Source organism: Stegodyphus dumicola, chromosome 5, assembly GCF_044657685.1.
Source record: "Stegodyphus dumicola isolate Sdum_Otavi_A_Nest chromosome 5, ASM4465768v1".
NCBI classification, from domain to species: domain Eukaryota; kingdom Metazoa; phylum Arthropoda; class Arachnida; order Araneae; family Eresidae; genus Stegodyphus; species Stegodyphus dumicola.
This window is the reverse complement of record NC_140772.1, coordinates 163917121-163933290: the sequence shown is the minus strand read 5'-3', so window position 1 is coordinate 163933290 and position 16170 is coordinate 163917121. Positions and strand designations below refer to the sequence as shown.

Sequence of the window (16170 nt, the reverse complement as noted above, 5' to 3'; positions counted from 1 at the left end):
AAGGAAAACTAGTTTAATGAAATGTTACACAATTAAAGTAACATGAATATTTATATTTCTCTTAACATTCTTATTTCATTCATGACTTTATTTTAATTATCTCTCCCCGTGCTCTCTGACATGTGTTGTAAAAGAAAACACCAAACACGAATGTGTTTATGTATACGTGTTCAACACTGCCGCCTACAATCAAAACACTAACGTGTTAAAATTCAACATAACAAGACCTCGTAACACACCCTATCTTCAACTCTAAACCCTGAGGTACTATTCTGAAAGTGGCTAACTCTGAAGTGTAGCGTCAGAGAGCCTAACTACATTCATTCAACCTTTAACACATGTTCACAAAACTTTTCTCTTTTTTTTTTTTTTTTTTTTTTCAGTCACACGAATAAGTTTAAAATTTTTGGCATTACTTTCACTTTTACCATATCACAGTATTTCTTAACATTTAAAATAACAGTTCACATTGTATATAAGAACATATTAACATGCCGTTAATTTTACGCAATTTAAAACATACATTAGTAGTACATTGTTAACTTCTATTCTTTTCCAAGCAAGTGCCAATTCTTCTACATTGAAATACTACATTTCAAAAGTCTTTCAGCCTAAAACTTCTTTCTTGCCAGAATCTTTTAAATAAAATTTTATACAATAACTTTTACAATATTCAAGTATTTACACATTCCTATTATACATTAATTTTAGTTTTACTCGCGAGTAATTGGAAAACATAATACCAAAATAGGTAACAACTCATTTCTCGCCTTTTTGGCGATAAAGGTAGACCTCGCATGAGGTAAAACGTCTTGAATTCTGCCACTTGCAGTAAGAATGAAAGATTAACTTAAGGTTTCAAAGTAACATAAAGTTTTACTTATCTTTGTGATATTCGGACATCCTTTTTTCTGCCCAGTCCTGGAAGGTAGGGAAGATTACGGTTTGGTTTATCCTCCTTCTTGTGCGGGTTCGCCCTTCAGTTCCTTCCTCCATGAGCTTTCTTTTCCTTCCAGTTTGGTCACCCTTGAAGACCTTCTTTTTAGCCTCTGCCTGTGGTCTCGGCCGTTTGATGGCAGCTGGTGTTCCTTCATCAATTCGTCGACATTTGCTGCGTAGACTCCTGTCCGATGGGTAGATCTTCCGTTTTGGAGCCGGTTTGATTATGGGAAATTTGGCGGTTTTATCTTCTGGTGCTGAAGAAAGTGAATGCTTAATTTTTAATACTTCATCTCCTACTTTATAAGTTACTTCCCGTCGTTTCAAATCATAATAGAGCTTTTGTTTTCTCTGTGCTACTTCAGTGTTCTTTTTTGCTTCTTTAATTAATTTTTCTATATCACCCATTTTAAATTCTGGGGCTCTTTGTTGAACATAAAATAATTTATCTAACGGCGTTATAATCTTTCTGCCTAAAAATAACTCAGCAGGAGTTTTGCCCGTTGTATCATGTTTTGCGGTCCTAAGGGAAAAGCAAATTCATTGACATAGTTATCCCAGCTTTTATGAAAATTTTTAACATAACTACGGATAATTTTCACTATATTTCTATTGACCCGTTCCGCTATATTTGATTGCGGCCGATACGGGACCATTTTTAAATGACGTATGCCCAGTTTTTGGCACATGTCTTCAAATATATTACTTAGAAATTGAGGACCATTATCCGATATAACTTTTAGGGGCGCCCCGTATTTTAAAATATATTTATTTAAAATAAAATCGGTAACTAATTTCGCGGAGGCTCGTTTTAAGGGAACAATTTCGGTCCACTTACTAAAATTATCAACCATAACAAGGAGATACCGACTTTTATTTAACTGACTTTTTGGGAAAGGGCCCAATAAATCGATGCCAATTATTTCATTTGGAAATTCGGATTTAATACTATTTAGAAACCCGAATACGCCGAGTAAAAAATGCCGGTCGGGCGGAAATTAATATAATTAACTGCTTGACATGTTGGGCAGGACTGGACATACGCCCTTGTTAACTTTTGCAGTTCAGGAAAATAGACTGCCTCGCGTACGCGTTGGATAGTTTTTCGAATACCAGCATGAGAAGCTAAAGGGCTGTCATGTAACTCCTGCAGGATATTTAATCTAAGACTAGCTGGGATAACAGGTCGAAATTCATTGTTGGAATTTGTAGTTTTTGTATAAAATAATAGACCATCTATTAGTTCGTAATGGGCCGCCCTATTTCTTATCGCCACAATATCTTGGTGGCTAAAATTTTCAGGATCCTTTAAATACTCATAAATGCTTCCAAACTCAGGATCCTTACCCAGTTCGGTTATTACAGTTTCTCGGGAATTTATTGTACATGCTGTGAGCATTGCCACCTTTACAGTATTACCTTCTTCATCTATTTTAATTCTGGATAGGGCATCTGCTACGATATTTTCCTTTCCGGGGGTATGCTTGATTACCAGATTATATTCTTGTAGCTTGAGTGCCCATCTTATTAACCTTGGGGATAAGTTTTCCCCTGAGTACAATCTAGTTACCGCCGCATGATCAGAATACATTGTTATTGGCGCCTTTCCAAAATAGACTCGGAACTTTTGCACTGCTAACAGAACTGCAATTGCCTCTCTCTCGGTCGCGGAATAATTTCTTTGTGTTTGATTTAAAGTTCGACTAAAAAATGCCACGCGCTGCTGATTTTGCGAAAGTACCGCTCCTACCGCATAATCCGAAGCATCCGCTGAAATTTCTAAATTCTCATCCTTTTCAGGAAATTTCAACACAGGGGTTTGCGTTAATGCTTGCTTTAATTTTTCGAAAGCACTATTGGCTTCGGTCGTCCACGAGAATGTTGCCTTTTTCCTTTTTAATTTTAACAATGGTTCAGCAATAGCTGCAAAATCTTTTATAAAGGACCTATAATATGAACAAAGTCCTAGAAAAGAAGAGAGCTTCTTCGCCGTATTCGGTGGCGGATACTTTTGCACAGCGATTATTTTTGATGTACAATCTAGTTACCGCCGCAGGATCAGAATACACTGTTATTGGCGCCTTTCCAAAATAGACTCGGAACTTTTGCACTGCTAACAGAACTGCAAGTGCCTCTCTCTCGGTCGCGGAATAATTTCTTTGTGTTTGATTTAAAGTTCGAGTAAAAAATGCCACGGGCTGCTGATTTTGCGAAAGTACCGCTCCTACCGCATAATCCGAAGCATCCGCTGAAATTTCTAAATTCTCATCCTTTTCAGGAAATTTCAACACAGGGGCTTGCGTTAATGCTTGCTTTAATTTTTCGAAAGCACTATTGGCTTCGGCCGTCCACGAGAATCTTGCCTTTTTCCTTTTAATTTTAACAATGGTTCAGCAATAGCTGCAAAATCTTTTATAAAGGACCTATAATATGAACAAAGACCTAGAAAAGAAGAGAGCTTCTTCGCCGTATTCGGCGGCGGATACTTTTACACAGCGATTATTTTTGATTCGTTTGTCTCGATTCCTTTCTGAGATATTTTGTAACCTAAATATTTCAATTCAGGGGCTGCAAATTTGCACTTTTAGACATTAACTTTTAGACCGGCCTCATTTAATAATGAAAACACCTGTCTTAAATCCTGTACATGTTGGTCCAGATTATCACTAGTAATAATGATATCGTCTAAATAGATAAATGTGGACTTTCCAAGAACAGGCCTTAGCACAATGTCCATACATCGCTGAAATGTTGCCGGTGCCCCTGAAACGCCAACCGGCATACGCAGGAATGCATAAGTGCCAGACTTGGTTATAAAAGCAGTCTTAGGCACGTCCTCAGGTCTAACCCCTATTTGAAAATAACCAGTCGTTAAGTCTAAAGTCGTCATATATTTGGTAGACGTTATGCTACTTAGAATTTCTTCAATATTAGGTAACGGATATACCAGATATTTAGTTATGGAGTTTAATTTACGATAGTCGATCGCGAAACGCCACCTTTTTGGATGTGTTAATGGGTAGTCATTGTTTTTCTTACGTAAAACCACCGGGCTAGCATAACTACTTGAGATGGGCGTTATGATCTTTTTACGTAGTATATCGCTAATGTGCCATTCTATAATTTTTTCTTTATTCTTATCGAGCCGACATGCTTTGTGGCGAACTGGTATTGAATCTCCGGTGTCAATACTATGGTTAGTAACTTGAGTAAATCCTGGAATATCACTAAATAACGAAGCAAATTCACTTACCACTTGTCGGATTCTTTGTTGCTCTTCCTTAGGCAGGTGATCAAGGTTTAACATTGGCGGTTCCGATTTTTCTTCTCGAACTGGTTTCATCGTCAGCTTAAGGGACGCTTCATTAAAATCCAGCGTTGCTTCTGCCTCTGAAAGAAAAACTATCCCTAAGATAATATGTGCTTGCAGATTCTTTACTATAAAAAACATAACCTTTACTTGTTTGTCCTTGATACGGACGTATAGCGGTAATTTACCTATGCACTTACATCTTTCTCCTTGCGCAACTAACACTGTCGTATTATCCGAATTATATATGCGGTATTTCCGAAAATACTTCCTAAAACAATCTTCTGCCACACAGGAACACTGCGCGCCTGTATCCAGGAGTGCGGTGGCTGGGATGTTATTCACCAACACTTCAATCTTCGGAAGAGTCAAATTTTTCACCATTACTGTATTTAACTTGAAGGAAGAGGGGTTTTCTTTGCCTTCGGATTTCCGCACCCTCCCGTCAGCAGAAATCCGTTTTAGTTTAAATCTTTTTTCATTTCCATGCTTTCCTTCTTTTTCCACTGGCCTTGAGACTTTTTTCCTGGATTGCTATTGAACTGTCGACGTTCGCCGGCTGTTTTTGGATGCTCGGGTTTCCTTGCCCACTGATTCGCTTTGCTTCCGTAGCCGTGTGCTTGAGTTTGCTGTGGTCTTGGCGCACCAAATTGGTTTCGTTGTTGATATTGGCGTCTTCTTTCAATGTCCGCCGTTCTTCTACTTTCAAACTGGATTGCTAGCTCAAATAATTTTTCCAGTGTAGTCGGATTCCTTAATTCAATAAAGTCTTATACTTGGAGAAGTAACCTCGGCAAAATCACTTAAATTATCTCAGGATCCGGACGGTTTCCATACAAGAGTTTGAAGACGTGAATTTTTCTTAAAATAAAGCTTGAGAGATTTTCGATTCTTTGCTGATATATGCTGAAAAGTTCCGTTTCTTATTTCGCACGATCCCTTACGACAGGGAAGGCTTTTACTAGGGCAGTCTTGAAATTTTCGTAAGTATAGGTGGGACTTCCTGCTTGACCCAAGAGACTTCTGCCTGTACATTTGAACCAGTTAAGCGCTTGGCCCCTCAAAGCGCTGGTAGCTAAGGTAACTTTCTGAAACTCGTGCACGGGGTAGAGCATGAAGTGGTCATCTAGTTTTTCCAAAAAACTGGTAACCGGTGAGTTTCCATTAAATGTTGCTTCTGGTTTCATCGCTGCGCGCATGGTCTGGACGATGTAACCAAATCCTTCCAGGGCGGCAGCTGGCAATTCTGGATTCTGAGCCGCTTCTGCAGGCAGCACAGGTTCTTCTTGAAACTCGGCCATGGTTATTCTTCTTCGTTGGGCGCCACTTTCAGGTTCTATGTTCCGCCTTACTTTCCTTGGGAACATGCAAAGACCTGACTCGGAACAGGGAGCTTACTAAAGCTGTGTCCAATAAATGTGGGAAGTAGACAAGATACACAGGAAGGGTATACGAAACCCTTTATTTTTCACTCTTTAGAATAATTTCCGTTTATCGGAATACAGAGACCAACTACTTGTGGTCTGAACGTAAGAATATAAAAATATTAACTAAACTCTAACTTAAATTTGGAATAATAAACAAGGGCCTACGTGGAAGATTGGCCGTATATTAACAGGAAGCCGTATGTAGTACAGAGAACTGTTAACACTACAATACGTTTAAAATTATCAAGAGGATTAAACCTCTGGCCTGGAAGGCAACCAGCAACCGAGTAAAACCGCTAAGGCAAGCGGCCTGCTTCGACTAACTCCTTCCTCTCTCTCGCTTGGCAAAAAGCCACAACTTAAGTACTTGGCGTTCGCCAGACAAATTTGCATAAATAAGTTAAAGCTTTTAATTCTGGCCGGAAGTAGAAAATAAGAAGTGATAGTAAAGATTTAAAATAAAATAAACGTTAGTAAAACTTAAGATCCTTACACTTCTAACGTAAATAAAACCTCTTGCTTGAGGTATTTCCATGTAAAATATTAGCACATGTTAAACAGAGGAATTAATGCATTAAAAATAATCTCTATACTGAGAAATTAATCTCTGTAGAAATGTTTTCGGCAAACATAAGTTGTCCATATTTATTTAGGTCATACAGAAATGAATGACACAAATGCTGCCACAGAGCGGAATACAATTTATTAACAAAAAACTGATATTATATCTTATAAATAATCCCCGTCCTTGTCAATACACTTCTGCCATCTGGTTGGGAGGTCCCAAAGGGCTTTGGCAAACCAGTCTGTGTGGGAGTTGGTGCACCACCTATAGACAATTGCATGTATTTCGGCAGAAGATTCAACATGTTGGCCCCTGACTGCGTCCTTCATATTGTCAAGTAAGGCGTAGTCCGAGGTCTTGGTTCGAGGTCCGAGGTCCACCCACTTTGCACACACATTTGTCATTTCCAAATCACCATGCACAATCGCCTGCAATATTCTTTGCGCAAGCTCTGTCTCTTCCTGCATCTTATTTAAACGTTATGCGTCTGTTCGCCATGATCAAATCCGACACGGCTGCCACATTTGCTGCTGTATGCGATGTTGCTGGTCGTCCCGCAATGACACCTTTGGCTGCGGTCTCCATTCCACTGCTGAGCTTGGCCAACCAACGGAATACGGTACGCCTTGAGGGTGCTTTGTTCCGGCACACCGGCACCATGCGATGAAGCATCTCCCTACCCTGTATCCCTTCCGTCCATAGGAAGCACGCTGTCACACACTGACCATGATAATCACCTTCTATCATTACTGTCCACGCTCTCAATGACGATGGCGAAAGGGACGGGCGCTGACTTACACCGTTTGGGGCTTGCGGCCAGCTCCATCTATGCATTCTGAGTAGCCCACGCTCCCTTATGTCCATTTCACTTGTTTTCCCTTGGCATATTGTAATATTTTTGTCGTGAGAGCCGTTGTGTCAATCATTTCTGTACGATCCGTATGCTTCCAGCATTCGTCACGATACTCATCATATCCTCACCGTACTCATCATAACATTTCCGTGGAGATTTCTTATAAGATTCCCACTCCTGTATTTACTTTCTGCATTACTTTGGTTAATATTGTTTTTGTTGTAACGTTTTCAGCTGGTACCAACTCAGATGATTTAAATCCCGTTTCATCTCTTTTTAGAAAGATTATTATTTAGCATTATTCTATATTCTAAAGGCTATTATAGGCAGCTTTTCTTCTGAGGAAGATATCTCCTGTTCATTCTGGGAATTAAATTCTTACACTTTTGTTTCTACGAGCTTTGATATCACGTTTGCGATTAAGAAAGGTGTATGCAATTATTTTTGACAGATTTCCGTGCATCAGATATATATTTTTGCTCATCAAACCTTAACAATAACTTGCAGTATTTTCTTTTCGTATTCTTATTAAGTGTGCGTGTTATTGTAATTATTTATGCTTTAATAAATATTTTAATTCCTTTTAAAACATAAATTAAGGAATGGATTTTTCTTTCTTTTCTATTTGATCTATTTGCACTCAGTTTTCAAATTTGTGTTTTTCCAGGGAACGGAAAGAACTTCAACCAATGGTAAATCTGTCCCAGCGGCCAAAAGTCTTTTGGCGCTTGTCTGATGTGACTGCTGTACCCTATTTTCCCAGTTATGAGAGATGACGACAGAAATGTAGTCTCCATGAGACGAAAGTAAACATTTACCGAAGACTTTTCATTACCACCCATCCTTTCTTCATACTTTATGTGCAAAAATGTATTTATTGAAGTATTATCGCTTTCAGATGAATGATAATATTCCTTGCGATGAAATGCCATTCTCTGTGCAATTAATGTGTTCACAAATGACTTTTGAACATTTACAATGAAGTTCTCAGTTGTTCAGAAATACTTTGACAAACCAAATGTATTATACGGAAATAGAATATTATGACGTTTCCTGAACCTATTTTCATTCAAAGCATATATATTTAAACTGTGCTGTTTATTTCAAATTAACTGAAATTACCAAGATGTACACTAGTACTGCTGAGTATTCTTATGACCATCCTTTGAGTATAAACATTCTGATTATATTCCTGAAATGTACTTCCTAGTGTGCTGCATACTTCTGAAAACGTCAGAATTTGAATAATTTCTTCGATAATTGTATGAGTGTTTATAATCGTAATGTGTTATAAGGTTATAAGTAAGTAGATGTGGAATACCTTACCAAGTTTCATAACAAGAAGAATATCATGTCTATTTATTGACGAATGCTTTTCTGTTCTGATTATGTTCTTTTTTTCCTCTGAAATTATGCCAAGCCTCATAATTGCAGTTGAAGATACATAGTATCGTGACGACGTGTTATCGTGGTACATGAAATTGAAACATGATGAACCGTGTGTTTAATATGGAAGGTTTCCAGATTTCGTATATATACTGCGATGAACATTCTCAAAAGAGCTTATCCATAACGAATGGATGGGATCTTTAGAATTAATCATTTTAACTCGTCCATTTTAAAGGATTTCATATTACTTGATCTCTTTGTGGTTATAAACTTTATAAAGAATTAATTCAAGAGACTAATTTATTTTAGCTTTCAAAAGAGTTATTTAAAAATAAGACTGTCAATCCTTTGGGAAGAAATAAAGTACTTTTCACCCCACATCCATGTAAATCAGGAAACATCCAGGAAGTACTACCACTTTTTATTACTATCAAGATTATTTGACAGTTTTGTTTCACTAGAATTTGTGTATCTAGAATAACTAACTTTTATTTTCCTTTGCTTTGTTTAACTGTGATGGCTTACCAAAAGAAAAATAATTTATTATACATTTATTAATAAATACAAATTTCTTTTCTTTTGCTAGACATTTTAATAGTATAAAACACATTAAATACAAGAACTATTGTTATTTTTGAAATTTTGAAAGGGATGATTTTGTAAGTTAAAAATATGTTTTATTTATGAATACGTTTTATTTTTGAATAAATTTTATTTATGAATTCAGTAGAATTTTAAAACGCTGTTGTTTCCTGATTTTTTCTAGTTTTGTTCAATAAAAGTATCAATTCATTTATGTCATATTATTTGAAATCCAAAAATAAAAGAATGCGTCCATTTATCATTCTAAATAGTTTAGGCTTTTACTCGAACTGTAATGTATGTTATGAACTACTTTATTTCTTCCTATATTCACCATTTGTTATATTTTTTTTGTCACCTGATTTAGCATAAATCATGCAAGAAAAACCGAAGTTGTGAACAATAGATAAATATTGACTTGATGATTCATTAACTGAATCATGAAAGTTTTCATGAACTTTTTAACTGTATTTATCTTTCTTCATCATACTCATTGTATTATTCCATAAGTATTATATGCTGTATATTTTCTCAGATGTTGTATATAAGTTGAAATGATGTTTAAGATGTTTTTCTGTAGTTTCAAAATACATAAACTGTGTTTGATGTATATTTTCTGTAGTTTAAAAATATTAATTTACTGTATGTATCTTTCTAGAGTTCAAAATGTAAAAGTATTAAGAAACTGTATTTTCTGTAATTTAAAACAAAACTGGTGTATTTATATTTGCTGTATTGAACCAATTATTAAAATACTGAGAAATGTTAGTAATAAATTTTATTTTAAATAAAGTATGAGGCCGCATGCAAAATAGCCTTAAATTAAGTAAAATGTAGTGTTAAAAATAGCCGTAGGTTATTAGATCTAGGATGTCTTTGTTCCTCAACAATGTTGTGTTTTCTGTTTCTAGCACATGAACAGAAAAAATGAAATTAATTTCATAATTTCATCACAGATTTTTCAGAATAATATATATATTTTTGTTGTTGTTATTTTTGTGTATTATTGCTTTAACGAAATTTCTTGTTCTAACCACACTATTCCTATTTTTATTGCTATTGTGCTAAACGTTCTTGTATCAGTATGCCTGCGTTTTTAATAAAGTCTTAAATCTCAGTATAAATTATGATATCGTATGCCTTGTCGATTTTGGATCTTCTGATCTCAGTAAGGAATACGATTTCTCTAATATTAGTACCTAACGTGTGGATTTGCGTTAAAAAGTGGTTACACTTTCAACTGATTTCATGACTAAATTTTTGAGTATTTTTAAAAATAGACTTAAATTTTGGAAGTCTAAACTTTGATATAACGTAATCGGCTAGTGAAATTAAAAGGTAAAGATTTAGATACTGAAATTTAGCATCATAGTCACCAGTTTATAACATATTTTAGAAAGGAACTATAGTTTGTATGTTTCTTTAGTAGAAATATATATTCCTGTATGTATTCGTATTTAGTAAATATATATAACTTAACGAATATTGCAAGTGCTATATTTGTAAGAGTAGTAAGAGTATGCGAGTTAGGAAATTTATGCCATTACATATACCCGTCCCGTTGGTATAGCAGACGCCGATTAATATGATCGCGGTTAATATTATCATTTGGATATTGTTATCGAAATACTGAAAGTTATATACGAAAACATGGGAAATGCATCGCTTATTGTGATCAATAAGTCATTTAATTTATTCAAGATATTACAGAATGAAGTATCTAACTGAAGTAATGTCGCAAATAAGGTCAAAATAGATTATAAAAATTACCAAATGACACAGAAAAGTCACCATGTTAAAAGATTAATTCCCCAAACAGCTTATTTTTTATATTAGTCAAGTGTTTATAAGTAAGCAAAAAAAGCAACCTTAATTTGGCGTCAAATTTTGAATAATTTTGTCTATTTCGAGGACAGTCAGACGCAGGTCCCTTCAGAAGCAATGGAATTCTGTAGAATTTTATTTATTTCCTTTTTTCGGGGGGGGGGGGTGGAGGGCTGCTAATAAAATGATCTGAAAAAGGTTATTTCAAGCTAAACTTTGTTTTATACCTAAATTTTAAATTTTACATTCCCATGTTCTCTTCCGGACTAATTAAATCAATTATTTATAAAGGAACTGGTTTTTAAAGTTTTATGAAGATTTGCTGGGTTAAAAACTTGCTTAAATACCTTAAATACCTTGCTGGAATTCTAGATAACCTTCTTCTTACTCTCCAAAAAATTTCTGTACTGTATTTGAGCTTTGCATTCATATGACTGTTCTGTTCTAGGAAGCACTAACCATAATGATCTTATTATAAGGGGAGACTGCTAGAATGAACAATGAGATAAATGCTTTTCAACACTTTTTGTGCGAGATTTTAAATAATCGTTAAGGTATTATTGAAAAATCAAAGCCAAATCGGAATAAAAGTATGAAACAGATATCTGGTGGGAAAAATGATTTACAGAAATTCTTGAAAATGATGTGACGGTCAGTAGTCCGGTGATGCGGTAGAAGGCTGAAAGATTAACCGTAAAAATGGGAATATGTGTTTTTATAACAAATACGATTGGTTTAGCTAATGGAAGTGTACATTGTTTTGAAACGAATTAATAGTGAAAGAAGATATTCTGATTTACCAACTGTAGGAAAATAGTCGATGAATGGTTTAAATTCCCTACGAAGTACCGTTCCGAAAACATTTATAATACGGACGAAATAGATGTATAGTATTGTATATTGCCCCAAAATACATATTTATTTATAAGCGAAAGTTCGAAAGCTGTAAAATATAAAAACAAGCATGTGATCGTGTTATACTGTTGGTTAAAAAGAGAAAAAAGCTAGTAATTAGATGAAAGGGAAAAAATTCGTTAAAAGCGTAAACAGTTTAACAGTGGACTGTGGCTATAATTTAAGGTGCTAATAATATAGTAATTTTTAATGAATGGCTTTTGAAATAGGATAACGAACTAAAGAATGAACTCTGTCTTTCTTTCTGACAACTGCGCAGAGCATAATATGAATGACTCTCTTAAGCATATACGCACAGCCCTAATTCAACGATGTGATCAGTGGTTTGGAGAGGTGAAACAAATGTGAGTGAAACTGAGTCTTGGAATCTTTTGTAAACATCGATGATACGAAAATAAGTTGAAATTCAAGCAAAATTAACCTTCTCGTGCTGAACATGTCTTTTAATAATCGCGTACATAAATAACGTTTTAATAACCTTTTAATAAATGAGTAAATAGAGAAGGAAAAACTCAACGTCTCCTGGTAGCATGAATCGTGATGGAAAAATTCAAGTTTCATTATTGACGATAAAGGAAAATAATTGACATTCCCTCTCTGAAACCAGTTATGCGTGTATTTCATCTAATAATGATAAACATTCTGAGTATGATGAAAAATTGGTTAACTCCCTACAAACTCTGAGATGAAGGATGCCGTCTGAGTATTAAGATTAGAGGTAGAGCATCTATCAAGTAATTTCTATAAATATTTATAAGCAGTTCATAAATAAACTTTTGCGTAAAACACTTATGAACCTTTGAGTAAAATACATTATGAACAGTTCATAAACGAGCTTTTGTATTTATTAATCAGAATCAATCAGAATCTCATGATAGCAAATATATATATGTTTCTGTCACGTATTGTTCTTTATACATTTTCTAATTATACTAAATTAATTCATTTCCATTGCTACCTTAAAGGATGTTTTCTGTCATTGTTTGAATATTAACAAAATAATTATTATTAACTCTCTGACCAGCTTAGCCTTGTATATACGAACTACAATATTTTTTGTGATGTTCGTAAGAACGTATATATCCATGCATCTTGAAATATATCCAAGAAATTAAAGCAATGTATTAAATGTATATAAATTCAGGTATGTGGTTGGTAAGGGCATTTTAGCATTAAAATAAAGGGAATACCTCTTTCTGATGGCAGTTTTCAGAAATTTAGACTTTCTTAGTAAACCCAAGTGTCACTCAGAGGATTAAAGTAACAGGGGATAAACGTGATCACATTAAGCGATGCCTACAGTAAAAAGCATGAAGTATTACTATCGACAAGTTTGTTTCTCATTGCTTAAGTGTCGTTGTGAAAGTTAGTTGGCATAAAAATATGGAGTAAAATATTATATACTCATGAAGTCTTTAATCTTCAATTGTAAGTACACATCTGGTAACTTTGGGTGAAATTATTATTTTCAATAATTATAAAGTCGAAAACTCCTTACAAATAGCATTTTTACAGTAATCTCAAAGTTAATGGATTTGGAGATTTACGAAAGGAAATCGCTAGTTATTCTTGAAACCAATGTAACGCAACTAAAGATTAACACATGTAATTAAATATAATTAATAATGTAAACTAGCGTTTAAACATAGCAAACTTGATGTTCTCGATTATTTTCATGCAGAAGAATATGTGGTTAATCTTTGGATTATGGTAACTTGACGATTTTGTGGCGAAAATTTGGCGACCAACCCTGCTACAGCAACCTGCTAGTTTTTGTTTGGACGCCATTTTGTTTTCACAAAGTAAAAGTGTTTTTTTTTTTTTTTTTATTTTTAACTCAACATTTTTTTCCAACAATCTGCTAGCCGAATTACGCTTATGCTAGAACTTTTATGGAACAAAAATGCTTAATCATGACAAAGATTAGGTGCGAAATTGGGAGAAAGTGCAGAATCGCAAACTGCTTGCCGCGTTTTTAAGAATTGCACATACACGGTATCCATGTACACGTCGACCTATTTTCACTTAAAAAAACATCCCAGAATTGCACAAAAATGGCATTGCGCACACTCTTGACTTTATCCATGCTAAAGTCCTAGCTAGTAACCTTTATCGCCTTACCAAACTGTCGCCAAGCTACCTGTTACCATATTCCAAAGATTAGCCGAATATGTTTAACTGAAATTCATGCTTAAAGCATAATAAATTCTGCTGAATTATCCATTTAACATTCTTTTTTAATCAATAATTTTTCTTTTAATATTAATTATGAACCTTCTGTTCAAATTATTACCTTTCATGTGAACAAATTTATTTGCAAAGGAAAGCTTATTTCTGCATTCACATCGTTTTATCAAAGTTCCGAAAATGTTTTCTCAAAATCATTTACATCATGTTTGATATATCATATGATGTTCTGTCTGTTATTCAATTCTTAAACATCGTGCTTCCATCTGAAAATATACTCTTATACTTAAAACGTAATATTTAATTACGTGTATTTAAATACTTCGTTTGGTTGCAAATAATTAAAAGGTTAAAAAACATTGCAGTACAAAATTTACTAGAAAAAAGGGTTATAAATACCACACTCTCACAGAGTAATTATATCAGCGATAGAGAAAATAGATTGAAATATTAACATTCATAACTATCTGTATCTCTTTTTGAGTTATCAGCTTTCATAGTACTTCTGAAGATTTTATAAATCTTAGATTTCTAAATCTTAGATGATTAGATTTTTAAATCTTAGATTGCAAGTGATTAAATTTAAATACATAAATTTACAACATCATGAAAAAGACTGAATTAAATGTTATAAAAGATGCTCTTTATTTAATTATAAACCTTTGTCTGTTAAATGTAAACAATTCTATTTACAGCAGTATGTGAGTAATCAAATATCATATAAGTAATCAAATATCATATAAAAGTGGTATTTTAAAAACATAATAATTTTCTTATTTAATGATGAAGCTTTTATACCAGTATGCTAAACCAACTCTCACGTACTGAGAATTAATTGGATTTTACTTGCAGACTCTCTCTTTTTCTGTATGCATTTATAGTTCTGATGAAAAGTTCTATTAATTGCTGCAAAATATCAAACACGTTGCAGAATCGAACATTCAAAAACCGCTTTAAAAATTTCTCAGATTTTTCCTGTTTTAAATAGAAAAGGGCATAATATTTTTAAAGCCTGCTGAATATCATTAGTTCGTAATTGTCATAGTTTATTTGTTTACCTTTAGTTATAAAACTAAGTCTAATATATAAACAAAATCATAAAAATCTAAGATTTATACAGAAATAAAATATTTACCTGTGCTTTTAATGACCCATGGATTTATGTTTCTAAGTAATCAATTAGTTTTAATCAAATAACGTTTCACCTTTTTCTAAATATGTAGAACTCATTCTGAATACCATTTCTGACGAGAAATTTTTCAATAAAGTATTTATTCGTTCACAAATGTTCTAGGAAATCTGCATGCTGACAAAAATGCAGATTTAACTAATTGAGGAAAATTTGAGGTACTCCAGTTTATTATTGGTAATCTGTTCTATTAAAAGTATCTCGGTTGTGATTCACCTTCATGAGAAAGTGTAATTTAACGTTTTAAATCATTTGCATGATTTGTCACACATTGCATTACTTTTTTAACTTTTCTTTGTCATCTTTAAAACAAAAAGATACATAATTATCTAAGCAGATTTCACTAACGGATTTGCATGTGATAATGTAAAAATCATTAATACAATAACTATATCGTTTATTATATGCTTTTCCTTTAAAGCATGTAAATGTTCGTTAGGTGCTATAAAAACGTAATAAACTGCACATTGCCACACGCATTTGTAATAGTATATTATTATTAGATTTGTGTTAGCAGACGTCGAAAGTTTATTACTGTGTATATACTTGTTTAAACAAATGTTTGTTATTAATTTCTTGAATAAGTTTGCATAATTTTTTAAATATTAATGTTTTTTTTTTATTTATGTGCAACATTTTTCTGTCTATTTTTCATTCGGAAATATATGTCAAACGATTCTGCAATACCAGTAAAAATGAGCTTACTGCTTTAATGTGGGGGAAAATGTATGTGTCTCCTTTTAGTGTATAACTGCTAATTAGTAAATAAAATGCTTGTTAAGAGAACGTTTTTTTTTATTGGAACTGAATTTGTTTTCCTTTGCGTTAATTAGAAATTAACATTTATCTATCATTCATTGGAACTCATACAGGTCTGCACCTAGTTGCCGTAGTACATAATTTAGTCACCGGATTACTTTACAGGGTGTACATATTTTATTCACGGATGAAGATATATTTTAAATAATACAGAATAAGAGATAGGAAAGG

At 33.8% G+C, this 16170-nt stretch overlaps 1 protein-coding gene across 1 annotated transcript in view; it reads left to right on the top strand.

Moving 5' to 3' along the window:
• Window positions 1-15966, top strand: part of LOC118181155 (calcitonin gene-related peptide type 1 receptor-like) — a 374571-nt gene extending 358605 nt beyond the window's left edge. The window contains exon 17 of the mRNA XM_085817333.1: window positions 7762-15966. Within this exon, the coding sequence (XP_085673459.1) occupies window positions 7762-7830 (69 nt within the window). The 3' untranslated portion in view covers window positions 7831-15966. The remainder of the gene's footprint in view (window positions 1-7761) is intronic.
• Window positions 15967-16170: the final 204 nt, after the last annotated feature.